The 14,367-nt window shown below is 37.8% G+C and overlaps 7 protein-coding genes across 7 annotated transcripts; 5 read left to right on the plus strand and 2 right to left on the minus strand.

The window, feature by feature from the left end:
- Positions 1 to 958: 958 nt before the first annotated feature.
- RHIMIDRAFT_237122 (ribosomal protein S14) lies at positions 959 to 1,303 on the plus strand (the record flags this gene model as incomplete). The annotated part of the gene is made up of 3 exons (XM_023608695.1): positions 959 to 1,020; positions 1,138 to 1,237; positions 1,295 to 1,303. 3 exons carry the CDS (start codon positions 959 to 961, stop codon positions 1,301 to 1,303), a joined length of 171 nt encoding a protein of 56 aa, XP_023466804.1.
- Positions 1,304 to 1,528: 225 nt separating this feature from the next.
- On the plus strand, positions 1,529 to 2,540 carry RHIMIDRAFT_237123 (uncharacterized protein; the record flags this gene model as incomplete). The annotated part of the gene is made up of 6 exons (XM_023608696.1): positions 1,529 to 1,591; positions 1,642 to 1,785; positions 1,833 to 1,961; positions 2,015 to 2,291; positions 2,345 to 2,478; positions 2,532 to 2,540. The coding sequence occupies 6 exons, from the start codon at positions 1,529 to 1,531 to the stop codon at positions 2,538 to 2,540; spliced, it is 756 nt and encodes a 251-aa protein (XP_023466805.1).
- Positions 2,541 to 2,599: 59 nt separating this feature from the next.
- Positions 2,600 to 4,317, minus strand: RHIMIDRAFT_201773 (MFS general substrate transporter; the record flags this gene model as incomplete). Its single annotated transcript, XM_023606567.1, has 4 exons — positions 2,600 to 3,481; positions 3,540 to 3,698; positions 3,747 to 3,943; positions 3,993 to 4,317. 4 exons carry the CDS (start codon positions 4,315 to 4,317, stop codon positions 2,600 to 2,602), a joined length of 1,563 nt encoding a protein of 520 aa, XP_023466806.1.
- Positions 4,318 to 4,394: 77 nt separating this feature from the next.
- Positions 4,395 to 5,668, plus strand: RHIMIDRAFT_128584 (phosphatases II). The gene is made up of 4 exons (XM_023605508.1): positions 4,395 to 4,561; positions 4,623 to 4,903; positions 4,952 to 5,202; positions 5,277 to 5,668. The coding sequence occupies exons 2-4, from the start codon at positions 4,763 to 4,765 to the stop codon at positions 5,440 to 5,442; spliced, it is 558 nt and encodes a 185-aa protein (XP_023466807.1). The 5' UTR covers positions 4,395 to 4,561; positions 4,623 to 4,762; the 3' UTR covers positions 5,443 to 5,668.
- A 154-nt stretch (positions 5,669 to 5,822) lies between these two features.
- RHIMIDRAFT_251180 (uncharacterized protein) lies at positions 5,823 to 6,525 on the minus strand (the record flags this gene model as incomplete). Its single annotated transcript, XM_023610804.1, has 2 exons — positions 5,823 to 6,358; positions 6,414 to 6,525. The coding sequence occupies 2 exons, from the start codon at positions 6,523 to 6,525 to the stop codon at positions 5,823 to 5,825; spliced, it is 648 nt and encodes a 215-aa protein (XP_023466808.1).
- Positions 6,526 to 10,698: 4,173 nt separating this feature from the next.
- Positions 10,699 to 12,296, plus strand: RHIMIDRAFT_291647 (chitin deacetylase). The gene is made up of 2 exons (XM_023613831.1): positions 10,699 to 11,592; positions 11,643 to 12,296. The coding sequence occupies exons 1-2, from the start codon at positions 10,786 to 10,788 to the stop codon at positions 12,195 to 12,197; spliced, it is 1,362 nt and encodes a 453-aa protein (XP_023466809.1). The 5' UTR covers positions 10,699 to 10,785; the 3' UTR covers positions 12,198 to 12,296.
- A 384-nt stretch (positions 12,297 to 12,680) lies between these two features.
- Positions 12,681 to 13,166, plus strand: RHIMIDRAFT_237129 (uncharacterized protein; the record flags this gene model as incomplete). Its single annotated transcript, XM_023608697.1, has 1 exon — positions 12,681 to 13,166. The coding sequence occupies one exon, from the start codon at positions 12,681 to 12,683 to the stop codon at positions 13,164 to 13,166; it is 486 nt and encodes a 161-aa protein (XP_023466810.1).
- Positions 13,167 to 14,367: the final 1,201 nt, after the last annotated feature.

Consider the following 14,367-nt stretch of genomic DNA (forward strand, 5'->3'; position numbering starts at 1 on the left):
TTGAGATCCTGAAAATTTTGAAGTAGTCGCTCCATCACTTGCTCCAAGACGGCTGAAGGATTCTCATCTATATACTCCAAGACCACTTGCTTGTGTTCTTCTTGAAGTATACGCGAGCGACCGGTTTTCTTACGCTTTATAAAAACACTATCAGGATCCGTTTTGTACATTTGAGCCCATCTTTGAGCTGTACGAACATGAATACCTAATTGTTTTGCAGCAGCTGAAGCACTCATAGCTTTCTCAAACATCAGTTTAAAGAATCTAACTTTGTCTTGATCCGTATAGTGTGTACGCTCGCTTACTCGACGCCTCCTTCATGCAAACATCTGGGTCATCTTTTGCATTTTCATCTGCCACAGAGCCTACATCGAAATAATTCTCCTGAGGCTGATTATACAAATACTGAGTGTGTGAACTAACTGTTTCTAAAGCATATCGTTCTTCGTCAATGATATAGTCCATAGGCTCAGGTCTACCGTATTCATCAACTGCATTACTGTGCCCGTCTTCGTAGAAAATTTGAAAGCTCATATTGTAATACTCGGTTTTTAATGAGAAAGGAAGTAAAAAAAAAAAAAAAAAAGAAAAAAAAGAAAAAAGAAAAAAGAAAAAAAAAGAGCTAACGGTGCTTTCGTGCTTAATATACTCATATTTTGTACGACAGGGCTCCTACATATACGACATTCAATTTGTCAACAAGCGAAATCAGCCAATGGTTTACGTGACAATAGAATTTAACAAACGCGAATTTTACTCTTGGCATCAGTGTCAATAATTTTTGGAAATACTGTATAACCAAGTGCATTGTTCCGGATGGTGCTTGAAATGAGTCTGTGGCTTATATTATTTCCTGGGATGAAAAATTTTTTGAGAGGAGATCAGTAACATTAAGTGTACCTAAATACTTTTTTTGAATCTTTCTCTTCTTCCTCCTTTTTGTTCGTAATACATTACCATGGCTCACAGTAACGTTTGGAACTCTCACCCCAAGACCTTTGGTAAGGGCTCTCGTCAATGGTACGTATTATAAACTATGAAAAAAGACACAGCGACCTCTACAACAAAAAAGACACAAAATGACATTGCAATGTGGCTTGTGACATGAACAACTTTTCTAACTACCGTGTGTGATAGCCGCGTCTGTGCTCACCGTGCTGGTTTGATTCGCAAGTACAACTTGAACATCTGTCGTCAATGTTTCCGTGAATACGCCAACGACATTGGTTTCCACAAGGTAAAAAAAAATATAAATAGAGAATCATTGTGAGAACTGACATGGATTATGTTGTAGTACCGCTAAACTTTTTTCTTATTTGTTTCTACGCAATACACCACTTTTGTACAAAAGCATGGGGGGAGCGTAACAAAAACTCTTGTTAATAAAGACAGATATTTGAGACAAAAAGAACTTGATTTGATATGATTTTTTTATATGAGTGAACCCCCAGTTGTAGACTACGTTTATCTATCATCCATAGCTGTTTTCTTTTTCTTTTGTTTTTTCTTTGTATACTTTTCGTTAATAATGGAAGATTATAATTTATCTTTGACTAATCCCTTTGTTGCCACCACTGGCGCTCTTTCTGCTGTAAGTTGTATCAACCATGAGATACACATGGTGTTTTAATATGTATATAGGCTGCTTGGTTAATTTTATTCATTGGTGGGTGTGTGGCTCAATTTCATGGTGTGATCTGGTGGATCATCATTTATGAATTGGTCTTTGTGGTTGCAATCATGGTTGTACTCGGATTAGGATTGCTTCCTTCTTATCATAACATGGTACATCTCATTGTTTTAGCGCATGTAGACACTAAGATGTTGTCTAGGTCTATCTCTTCTTGGCGATCAGTATCGTGTACTTGACCTACGTCTGTCAAGCAACTCTTTTTGACGTGAACGTGAGCAGCGGTAATAGGGCTGCGGCTGCTGGTGCAATTATTTTGATCATCATGCAGGTGAGTAGAGGGAGCTTATGATTGCATTACTTGTCATAACATGATTTATATAGTTCCTTTTGGCCTTCTTATTGACCTCTCCAGAGGATTCATGGTTCCGCTCGTTCGGTACTCGATCCATGAGCTACGGAGGTGACCTCTCTCATCGGTTTGTCAATACAGTTCGTCCAAACCGTCAGACGCGTGATACGGGCGGCGCTATGAGCGAGAAAGAATTACCTCGCCATTACAACAACAACGATACTAATAGAGCTGACGATGAAGAAGAAGACATCGGTGTCGCTGCTTCACCTCGTAACCGATTCGAGCCTGCTACTGCTTTACATGGATGTAAGTTCGCATGAATGAAACACTAAAAAAAAAAAAATTAAAAAATAATTCAGATCAGGGTAGCGCGGATGATCCTTCAGAGCTCTCCTTTGAAAAGGGCGAATTACTCGAAATCTTGGATAAGCGTGGAAACTGGTGGCAAGCACGCAAACAAGATGGTACTACGGGTATTGTTCCCAGCAACTATGTAAGTTATTTCTTTTATCTATTGTACATGGTCTTTATTCACTTCGTCACTAGTTTCAATAAGGCTAAACATTAAACAGAACTTTGAATAAAAGCAAAAGTTTTTTATTTTCTAATGAACATTATTGTGATTTTTTATGAATATTGGATATTCTTCTATTAGGTATACCAAGTAGGGTTAACCAGGTGGTAGCCATCATCATGAGCGATCCTGCGGCATAGCATTTTTCAGGACCAAACATCCAATAAAAGGCGCACACTGAGATCGGACCCAATGCTCTTCCCAACTGTCCATAGCTTCGGAATCCACCAAGAGCTCTACCTTTTGACAGATAATCGTCCCTTGTCTCGTGACACTGAAGACTCGCTAAGGCCGTCAGGCCACTCACGACGGTTCCAGAGGTAAAGGCAAGACAGGTAGCGCCAATATACAACCATAAGAAGGGATGTGGTGCATTTGCAGTCACTGCCAAACAGTAAAAGCCGATGACACCCATGATCATGCCTTGAATGACGATATTCTTTTCACCCACTCTCTGAACACTTCGTCTGACGTAACCTCCTTGAATGAGTGCAGACACAATACCCATGTAGCTTAACAATTTACCCTGTTGCATATGGCTAAAGTCGAGGACGTCAAATGTCAAAAAGACCAAAGTAAATTCCATGCCGGAAAAAACAAACGAAAAGATGCCCATGAGACGCTTGAGGGTGATCAAGGTCGAGAGTCGTCTTTGGATATCAAGTAATGCAGTCTGTACTGTATTTACTTCTGTCTCTGGCTGAGTTCTTTGTTGATTATGCACCGTTTCGGGTAATTTAGCATAAAGATACACGGTTTCAACTACCAATAGAGCTAGACCGATCAATGCAGCCATGGAGTAAGGGTAAATGCCGAATCGGGCAAGAGGAGGGCACAGGACAGACAGGTCGATCGAAGCGAACCATGCGCCAATAGGAGGACCGAGTGTGAAAGCAACTGCAAAGGCGACGCCTACAAGTGCCTACATAAAAATGTGTGTGTGAATAAACTGATGTCGTACATAAAGTAAAGCTTGTTACCAGGTTTTTAGATCTTTGATCGGCTGCTGTTACGTCAGAGATGATCGCTGTACTTAATTGAACATTGCCTTCACTCAGACCAGCAACGACACGAGCTATTAAGAACAGGTTGAATGAATGAGCAAAAAGCCAGATCAGAGTAGACAGAATATTGCCAACCTATGACAATATATGTTAATTGTGATAATGGTAATTCTCTTTTCTTACCATCGTGTACAATAACACCCTACGTCGGCCTATTCTGTCACTAGCACGTCCAATAATGGGGGATACGATAAATTGAAGAAAGGAAAACAATGAGCCTATGAGGCCACCAAGGAGTACTGTATCCCACTTGTCAGAACCTGTGTGATTGTTTGTTAATTGTTTGAATCTATCCAATAGTTGTGAGGCATAGTTTAGCACTATTTCCTGAAGAGGGTATAAGTGACTTGTGTAACGAACCAGCAGCACGTACCTCCTTTCCATTGACTCGGTAGTAGTTTAATAGTCTTGGGAAGAGTGGAAGAATAAGAGTGAATGCAAACAAGTCAACAAGTAAGGATAAAAAGACTGTGTGGACGATGGCTTTAGATTTGGCTGCATTGGACTGAGCCTTTTCGATGTAAGGTTTCCTTTGTTCTTCAGAAAGTTGGTTCCATTTTTTCAAAATATCTTGTTGGCTGACGTCTCTTTTGACAGACTCTTTATACTCTTGTAAGAACAATGAGTATGCAGGTTGAGTGTTATTCTCGATTATATCCCCTTTATTGATGTTCTCCTTGACAACCGCACCCATCGATGGTTGGGTATGTTCTTTATTCATGTCCTCAACAGTGAAGAAATACACAAAGAAAAAAGAAACCACTCTATTTTTTAATGTCCCGATTGCATTTTTAAAGCAACGAGAATCACCTGACCAGATTAAATCTCAACTTGGAGAGTTATTGAAAGAAAGAGAGAGAGGGGGAAGCCTTTTTCTTTCTTTTCTTTCCTTGATGATTGATCCAGGCTAATTTGTAAATGTTGTGTCCTTAATCAAAGTAAAGAGGCAAAGGCTTGTGTTATTTGCTACTGCTAACGAGGGGGTTCTTTTTATTATAGAATTTACATCTAGTTTTGCATATAGTCTAATATTACGCTTTATATCACTTACACAAAGAAAAAGAAAACCTCATCTCACCTCCCCCTTCTACTTTTTTTATATATTTTCAATTTTAATTCTTCTCCTTTTGCTCTAACCAATGTATACTCGGGCACATTCCCCCTTTAATACAACGGCCAATAGGCCCTTAATCAACCCTCCTACTTTTATTGAACACAATGGACTCCGTTTCTTGATCGTTGATGCACCTTCTGCAAATAACTTACCACTTTATCTAAAGGTGAGGCAACATTGAAACTATTATGGGATGAATACTCACATAGGGTAGGAATTCAAACGATGGAACGTGACAGATGTCGTACGATGCTGTGAAGCAACATATCCAAAGGAGCCATTGAGCGAGATTGGTATCCAAGTTCACGATTTTGTCTTTGTGGATGGTGAACCACCACCTGCAGGTATTGTTGATGCGTGGCTTCATTTAATTGACGATAGATTCTTGAATGCTGAACAAAAGCAGGACGACAAGGAAGAATTATCACCTTGCATTGCTATCCATTGTGTAGCCGGTTTGGGAAGGTAGTTGTTATTTTGTGTGTGTATATATATATATGTGTGTAGCGACAGATGAATGTATTAAAAGGTTCAATTAGGGCACCTGTACTTGTGGCCATCGCTTTGATCGAGGATGGTATGCCACCACTGGATGCGGTTGTGTATATACGAGAACGTCGTAGAGGAGCCATCAATAAGAAGCAGCTCAGATACATTGAGACATATAAACCAAGGTCAAAGGGCAGCAAATGTATTATATCATAATTAGATTCCCCAGTTCAGTAATAGAAATAAAGTGCACTGCATAAACCACTTTAAACCCAACAAGCGGGTGTTCTTTCAAAAAAGGAAATACTTATCGGATGTCATTCAGGGTTGTCATGCTTTGAGACAAATTTGAAAGATATTGTATTGATTACGAAAATATACATACTTTCTTATTACTGTCCCCTTTATTTTAAGGCTTTTTATACGGGATAATATAATACTCGCTCGAATGCAATGGATTTAAGAAGGTAAAATTTATGCAGGGAAACAACAGAAATGCATCTAAATGTCTTCTTTTTTTACTAAATATTATGTACATCTTTATTAAAGATATATTTGATGCAATTAAGCGTAAGGATTATATATTAATAAAAGCTTTAGTTCCACATGAAATAGAAGACAGCGTGGCCAAAAGCCGCGGCAACTGTCATCTTTGTCATTTGACTGGCCCAGTTGACAGAATTTGATTCACTTCCACTTGTTGTAGCAGTAGCGGCAGCAGATGAGGCAACTGAACTGATAGATGAAAAAATGGAACTAGAAGCAGGAGCACTGCTGACGGGCATACTGCTGCTGGCAGTACTTGGCAAGATAACTACAGTGCTGCTTACAGATGGGAACGAGACAGATGCAGGAGACGATGTAGGTACAATTGCCGATGAACCAGAGGAGCTACTGACAACAGATGAAGAGCTTGTCAAAATAGAGGCAATAGAAGAGGTAGTAGAAGCACTTATTCTAGCCGTAGTAGTAGTACTGGCGGTTCTAGCCTCTGTTCTTGTTGTCGTTTCTCTGACAGTAGCGCGAGTAGTTGTCGTAGTGCTTGAAACACCGGGCCAGTTGTTGTCAATACATCTATCATAACATTCGGCATCATCACCGCATGATTCAATGCAATCTTGAGTGCTACTTACTATAATATGCCTTTTAGAATCGCGTTCTCTTTATTTTATTTTGTGATAACTTACCACATCTCTCGAGACATTTTGTATCTTCGGGATTACAAGAACAAATAGCATGAACTTGACACTCAAAAAGAGCAAGAAGAACAAAAGCGAGGGCTAAGAAGGTAGCTTTCATTTTGACAAAAGGACAAGAAAAAAAAAAAAAGGTAAAATAGAAAGAAAAAAAGGGTTCATTTCCCGTCATTTATAGTTCTTTCCGTAATGGAAATTTGTCACTTACATCATAGCCGGCTTTAAGCAAAAGGAAAAGAAGGAAGAGAGGTCACCTTATATTCTCTCTCGTTCTCTTTCTCTGTTAACAATCACATCATCATGATGGTATCCAGTTTATAAACATCCTATTCTGTCTATTCATATCTTTTTTTCTTTCTCTTTAAATCTATTGCCAGTTATCTCCCCCTTTTTCATCCCCTTAAATTAAATGTTGCATCTAGAATAGAAGGGGGATGTTTATATGTCACTTTTTTAGTTATTCCTTTTATAGTTGGTACCATTTAAGCGTGTTGAACAAACTGTTGTCATCGAAGGGCACATTCGTTCTATTAGTCTTTGCTGTACTACATGCTCACTCTTTATGCAGAATAAAGTAAGAATTTTGTCATTGCGTCTGACAAATGGAAATTTCTCGTTATGATATATTCAGTCATAAAAGATAAACTAGTACAAGATATATTCTATTAAACATACGTGGAAGAAGGCGCTTATTGAGTATCAAGGTGTTCATAATACTTTTTAAAACGTTATCCTATTGATTACAGCACTCCTGTTTAATCCTTCCTTTGACAGGCATTGCCTACAGCTGTGTTTATGATAGAAATTCCTCCCACGGGAAAAAGAAAAAGCATTTAGAGGAATATACGTATAAGGTGGCTCTGCTCGATATTAATAAAAATATAAAGACTTTCCCTAGTACTACTTTCCTTTTAGCCTAGAGTCAACTCATTTTAGTTTATTCTTTTATGATATTGATCTGGCAATGTCAAATATAGTTTGGTTCACTTCTTTTGTGTGATCCAGGCATGCTGCCAGTTAAATACAAGCGTTTTTTTTCTTCCAATCAAACGATTGTCAATTGAACCAGTCAGTAATCATTGCTATCATTTCTCGAGCCACAACTAATGTATTGTGCTGATCAATGCCTATTATATAAACTGGTCAAAACAATCAACAATTTTTCCGATACACGCAGTAAAAAATGATCGAAGAATGAGCCAGCAGACTGAAAACGTTCCTGCGACAATGACAGGCAGAGAACTAGCGATACCTCCCAACGCATTCAATACTTTTAATAAAATTGCATGTACTTATTTGGTTAGTAACCAACGCGACACAAACCTATTGTTCCTGGATCAACCTTGATTTCATTTATTTGTTACTATCTTATTACATGATCTAAAGAATCAAAAGATTCAAACGTTCATAACATTCATGATAAATGCTTCTATCCTGTGCCCCTCCCCAAAAGAAAAAGAACTACTCAATTCTTATGCAAAAAAAAGCCAGTAGGAATATTTAGAAATCCTTGAAAAAAGACCTTTAGTTTTAAAACCAAGTAGATTGGTTTAAAAAAAAGTGATTTTTATTTGCATGATTTTATTCGCGAACGTAAGGAGTTCTATGAAGTTCTCTTATAGCAATGAGAGTTTCATATTCATCTTCTGTGATTCCTACTGCATTCGAATCTTCTTCTGAACTACTTGAACTACTGATCTCTTCTAATCTATCAATTGAACTGGCTAATTCTTGTAATGAGAGCCTTCTAGTCGGCTTTGCATTTCTAGGCGCAAAAAGGGAAAAGTTTTGCACCATTGCTTGAAAATCTATCTCTTGACCGTTGCGACCGTACGAACAGAAAAGAATCCGAGGGGCTGCACGAACGCGATTGCTGTAGGGTGAAGGTTCAATTGGGCCTGGAGAAGGAGACATTTCGGTGTCAGTAGATGAAGATGAACCATTTTGAACGACTAATGGAGCCTTGGGCTGCTCCTCCTGGCTACCTTCTTCGTACTCATCATCTTCATGATAAGACTTGCCCTTCTTGGAGGCTCGTTCGGGATTAGACCTAGGCGCAAGCTTTCTCTTTCGGCCTACGGATCGTGGTTGGCCTTTAACTGATCTTTTACGCTTTGTGCCTTCACCATCTGGATTTCTGCATGGACATCGTTCAGCATGCTGTCTCATGTTGTCGTTCCTAGAGAACCGAAGCGTACATCCTTCGACAATGCAGGGAAAAGGTTTCTAAATTGAATAATGAGTAAAGATGAAACGGACTTTTTTTTCTTCTTTTTTTACCTCGCCAGTGTGCCTTCGTTTGTGTCTATTTAAATGTTCCTGCCGTGTGAAGGCCATTGAGCAATCACCAAAACCGACACAGCGAAAGGGCTTTTCCTCTTTATCGTCTTTATCTTTACGTTTAGTCTTTTTGGCAGAGTCGTTTGTTATAACTACGTTATCGGAGGGTTGAATTGAAGTTTCCATTATAGATTTCGCGTGCGCGTAAGTAAAGCAAAAAAGAGAAAGAGAGAGAAAAAGGAAAGAAGTGTAATGTATAAGAAAGCATGAAATACTTCCTATTTATATATAATAGGCCCTAGGGGTTTAGCTGGCAGGAAAAAAAAAAAAAAGAATAATACGTCAATACATATTGGGGAAGAGAGACATCCTTTGAGTTCATCCTACGATAATTTCAATCTGATCTAATCCCATTATGATTGCTCTCTGTAAAGAGTACCTTCATTCAATACATCATGGGCCCTGTGATGTTTAATAACGCATTATACAGTATTCAACGCGATGATTATGGAAACAGAGTGCTTAGAGTGCAGTAGATGAAGAATAGGGCAGTTTCATTTAGCCAGCAATAGAATAAATTAAAACTGCGCATATGTTCAACCTATAAGAAATGGAGCATAAATATCCTTTACTGCAATGCTATTGACAGGGTTTCGATTGATATCAACTTTCACCATCTTCTTTCATCATCATACATGCCCTGACAGACGGATTCATAGGTCCATTGTACATTTTCCCTTCTTCGGAAGTTTTTTTTACATATAGGGAACGATCCTTCCTCCCTCTTTCTTTCTCTCTGCTGTGATGCAGCCAGCATTCAAGCCTTTAAATAGCGTGTTAGATGTCTATTGTATTGATATTTCTTATTACGTTATATGTTTCCTGTGCCTAAATAGGTACAGCTAAGCATTTTGGAGAGTAACAAGGGTTTTACATTCCAAGTCGCTTTATTGCAATATCAAAAATAGCCAAGTGTCTCTGTATAAAGGATCGTTGACTAATCATGCAAAGAGGGAAAAGGTCTAATAGAATGTATTACATAGAGTGTATCAACATTTACTATATTAGAGTACAGCAATGATAATCATTTCGATCAGGAAAGTAAAAAAAAAAAAAAAAAAGAAAAGGCTGATCGATATGGCCAATATTTGCTCTGTTTCTGTTTAGTATTTACTGTGAGCAATTCTTATATGTAGAGTGAGCTATTTCCAGTGACTTTTTGTAATTATTGTCAGTCTGACTATCATTTCATATGTTTATGAATGAGAGGCGAGACTGTATAGTACACAGTCGTTTCTGTTGCTCGTGAAACATGCTTCATCAGAAACAATGTGTTTAATAAACAGTTGTTGTACCAGTTTTTTCTTTGACTAAAAAAAGAAACAAGCAACAGGCGCAAAGACGATAAAAGATCGGCAATGGTATAGAATCAAACGACAAAACGGTACTTTTGATGAATTACAAGGTTTTAGTTTATTTAATAAGTTTTGTACAAGAGTGAAAAGAAGCCTCGGTGAAATGAACGTCGATTGAGTAGATCGCGGACAAATCATTGTGTTTATTCTCCTTATTCATTTACTTTAGACTATTTCTTATTATTTAATATAGACAACATTCTGCATTCTGCATTGAATGGAAAAAGAGGAATAAAAGAAGATGTCTATTATTTTGTCTAATTAAACTGTATATAATGAGTAGATGTGAGCATCTATTTTTAACTCTGATGGTTACCTATGACAGCAGCTCAGGTTCATTTATGAATGCACGCAGAAAATTATATTCCCAGAACAAGAACTTTAGGTACAAAAGTAGATAATTTCACCAAGGAAACCAAGTACAGATTCACCTTTTTTTTGCCTAGTTTAGGTAGATTATCAAAAAAAGGAAAGCGTCTTCATGGATCATTTATATTGTGACACGCTGTAAATTGTAAATAAATGGATAAAATAAACTCAATACTAGCTGCGTGTTAAAGCAAATTTGATTCCGCTTCAAAGTTTTCTGTTTAAAAGGAACTCATCCTTCTCTCTCCATTTCGGTATCCTTTTTTCTTTACTTATCCCTTACACTCCTTTTTAAAGAGATGTACTTTAAGACTTCTGCCCTTGCAATTGCCATCTTGCACGTTGCCGGATTAGCCGAAGCTGCCAAGAGCTCTGAGAGCAAGTCATCATCCCACTCCAAGTCCAACAGCACTCTTTCAAAGCCTCAGGATTATTGGAAGAACTTCAAATCCTTGGTTGATCCCAACAACATCACCATTCCCGCTATTGCCCAAACCACTTCCTTAAATCCTTCTGATGAATGTAAATACTACGAACCTCCTTCCAACTTTGTCTACAATGCCAAGGAGTGGCCTAACCTTTGGGAAACTGCCACTTCCAACGGTATGACCAAGACTGCCGAGTTCCAAGCTCTTTACAAGTCTATTGACTGGACCAAAGCTCCTAAGATTGCCGTTCGTAAGAAGACCTCCGATGGTGGCGTTGACATGACCGGTTATCCAGACAGTGATCCTGACTGTTGGTGGTCATCCTCCACCTGTACCAAGCCCAAGCATAAGGATGTTAATGAAGATATCTACGCTTGTCCCGAACCTGAAACTTGGGGTCTTACTTACGATGATGGACCCAACTGTTCTCACAATGCTTTCTATGACTACCTTGAGCAAAACAAGATCAAGGCTAGTATGTTCTACATTGGTTCCAACGTCGTCAACTGGCCCTACGGCGCTCAACGTGGTGTCAAGGCTGGCCATCATATTGCTGACCACACCTGGTCTCACCAATTGATGACTACTTTGAGTAATGAAGAAGTCCTTGCCGAACTCTACTATACTCAAAAGGCTATCAAGATGGTTACTGGTGTTACTCCTCTCCACTGGCGTCCTGTAAGTTTCTCTTATAAAGAAAAAAAGAAAAACATACTAACATACATTAGGCTTTCGGTGATGTCGATGATCGTGTTCGTTGGATCGCTACTCAACTCAACTTAACCACTATTCTTTGGAACCTCGATACTGATGACTGGGCTGCTGGTTCTTCCAAGACTGTCGATGAAGTCAAGGCTACTTATGATGCTTACGTTCAAATGGGTTCCAACGGTACTTTTGCCAACAGTGGTCAAATCGTCTTGACTCACGAAATTGACAACACTACCATGAGCCTCGCTGTAGAATACTTGCCCAAGATCACTGCCGCTTACAAGAACGTTGTTGATGTCGCCACTTGCATGAACATCACTTATCCTTACCAAGAACACACTGTCAGCTTTGCTCCTTTCGGTTCTAGCGCCAACTCTTCTAGTACCTCTGCTTCTTCTGATGCTGCTCCTGCTGCTCCTGCCGCTTCTTCCGCTGCCACCGCTGATGCTCCTGGTACCACCACCATCTCTCTTGCTGCTAACAAGGCCGAAGTTCCTGTCTCTGCTGGTATTCAAATTAACCCCAACAGCTTGATCGTTGCTGCCTTTGCTGCTGCTGCTTACCTCATGTAAAGTTTTGAGGTTATAAATTTTAATATACACCTTCCTTTTACCCTTTTGTTTCTATATAAAATGTGTATCACTTGTTTTTAATAATAGAATGTATCACTCTTTAATTACTTTTTTAAATTGAAGTCTATGATGAAACAGAAAGGAAGGGGCTTATAATTATCCTCCCTTTCTCTCGATCTCGATGAGACCCTTATTCTGATTTCAGTAACATTGGCATATTCCACGTTGCTTTTCGATATATATCCATTACCCATCTTTTCTCTTTTATCTGCAAAATTCAAGGGTGTTACGTTTTGATACTTTGGCATGAAAGATACTATTACAGCAATGAAAAAAATACAATAAGCTAGAACTTGGTGGGAGAGTAGGCTAGGGCACCATATAGAAATCGATGAAGTCGAAGATTGAATTAATGTTTGGGCGAAGAAAAGTTGTCATTCACTCGATTCCTGACTATTTTCTTTTGCGTTTAAAGCCACCAACATGGTCAAACCAATCTCTATCTCTTGCATAACAGTAGAAGCTCATTCTGCTTTTAAAGAAGCGTATTTAAATTCACGTTTAAAGAATACGATCAAGGCCAAAATTAGCAGTCTTCAATATTACCCCCAAAAAAGAGACGAGATTTTGCAAATTCACGAGAAATTGAAGAACTTGAGAAAGATTGGAGCTGTTTATACGCATTCTTTTGAATACAATGAACTTATGCATGATCCTTTCCGTGAAGAGGATCTCGTAATCAGTGCCAATTTTGTTGCTACAATCGCGCGCGGCTCATCGAAGCAAAATTTCGCAATCCGTTACGAAAGGATCTACGTTTCATCAGAAGAGATGCGACATTCGGATTACTCTAAAGGTTATCTTCCGCGTGACTATGAACCAAGACTGATTCTCCAGGATCTACAGGGACTTATCCATTCACTATCAAATCATTGGCCAATTATACCGCGATTTGATTGTCGTCTTTGAGAGCGATCTTTTTCTACACAACCCCTTTTAATGCTTGGTAAGGCTCTCATATATCATATTTAACCTTATGCGATATTAATTGCTATCCTTTTCGTAGGCGTTCATGGTGTTGATACCCTTTTTGGGGTCTTGTACTCTGCATGCCTTATACAAGTTTTTATGATTTATGATTTATTATATATCATATATCATATATTATTTATTATTTATCATTTATCATATATTTTATATTGCATATTTACATATACAAACAGTATAAATATCCCCAAATTATTCATGAAATAAACAACATCTAAGAATCACCTTATCTTCAGATCACAATAACTTCTATTTTATCTTATATCTTTAGCACCAATTGCTTAATAACCTTTTTATTTTACTTTATACTTTATCTCACAAGACTTAGCATTATGTTGCTTTATATTGATCTTATATTAAGATCCGATGGTCACTACAGTACCAAATTCTACTTATAAAACTTGCATTTGACCTTACTACTAACACCTTTTCCCCTCACTAACAACCGGTAATAGTGTGGATCACGTTCAGATTGATGACTCAAAAAAACGCTGTGGACATCATGCAGAAGGTGTCTGGGTTTTTAGCATGGTCGTGAGTGCTAATCCAGCCACTGTTCCGGAATTATAAATCTCTTTTGACAACCACAGCTTTACTGCAGCCATTTTACCCTTAACCGCAGTCTATTATCTTATTCAACAAAACATATTAATACTTCAAATAGTTTTATTCAATAAAACAATAATTCTTAAAACAATTTTCATAAGTCTTTAGTCTTCATTGTCTAATCTTCTATTCATATTCTAAGTCCGTTTCTCTAGTTGATTTCAATATGGCCGTGACAAGCCGTTTGGGTACGTATCACCGCCCTGGTAGATTTACCTACAGCCTTTGCGAGAGTCGTTTATATAAATAACAATTACCACAACAACAATAAATAAAAGTAAATTTTTATCCCATTATTAAACAGTAACACCACATTTTTTTTTTTTTTATATATATAAATATATAAATATAATCTATATAAAATATATAGACCTAATTAATAAAATTATAATTTATTAATTTTTTTCTAAAAGACAAAACCTAATTAATTATAATATAAATTATATAATTTATATTATAATTTTAATTTTCATTATTACTTATATTTTATAAATAAATTTATTTAAAAATTTTATTT

The sequence above is a fragment of the Rhizopus microsporus genome, assembly GCF_002708625.1.
Source record: "Rhizopus microsporus ATCC 52813 unplaced genomic scaffold scaffold_7, whole genome shotgun sequence".
NCBI classification, from domain to species: domain Eukaryota; kingdom Fungi; phylum Mucoromycota; class Mucoromycetes; order Mucorales; family Rhizopodaceae; genus Rhizopus; species Rhizopus microsporus.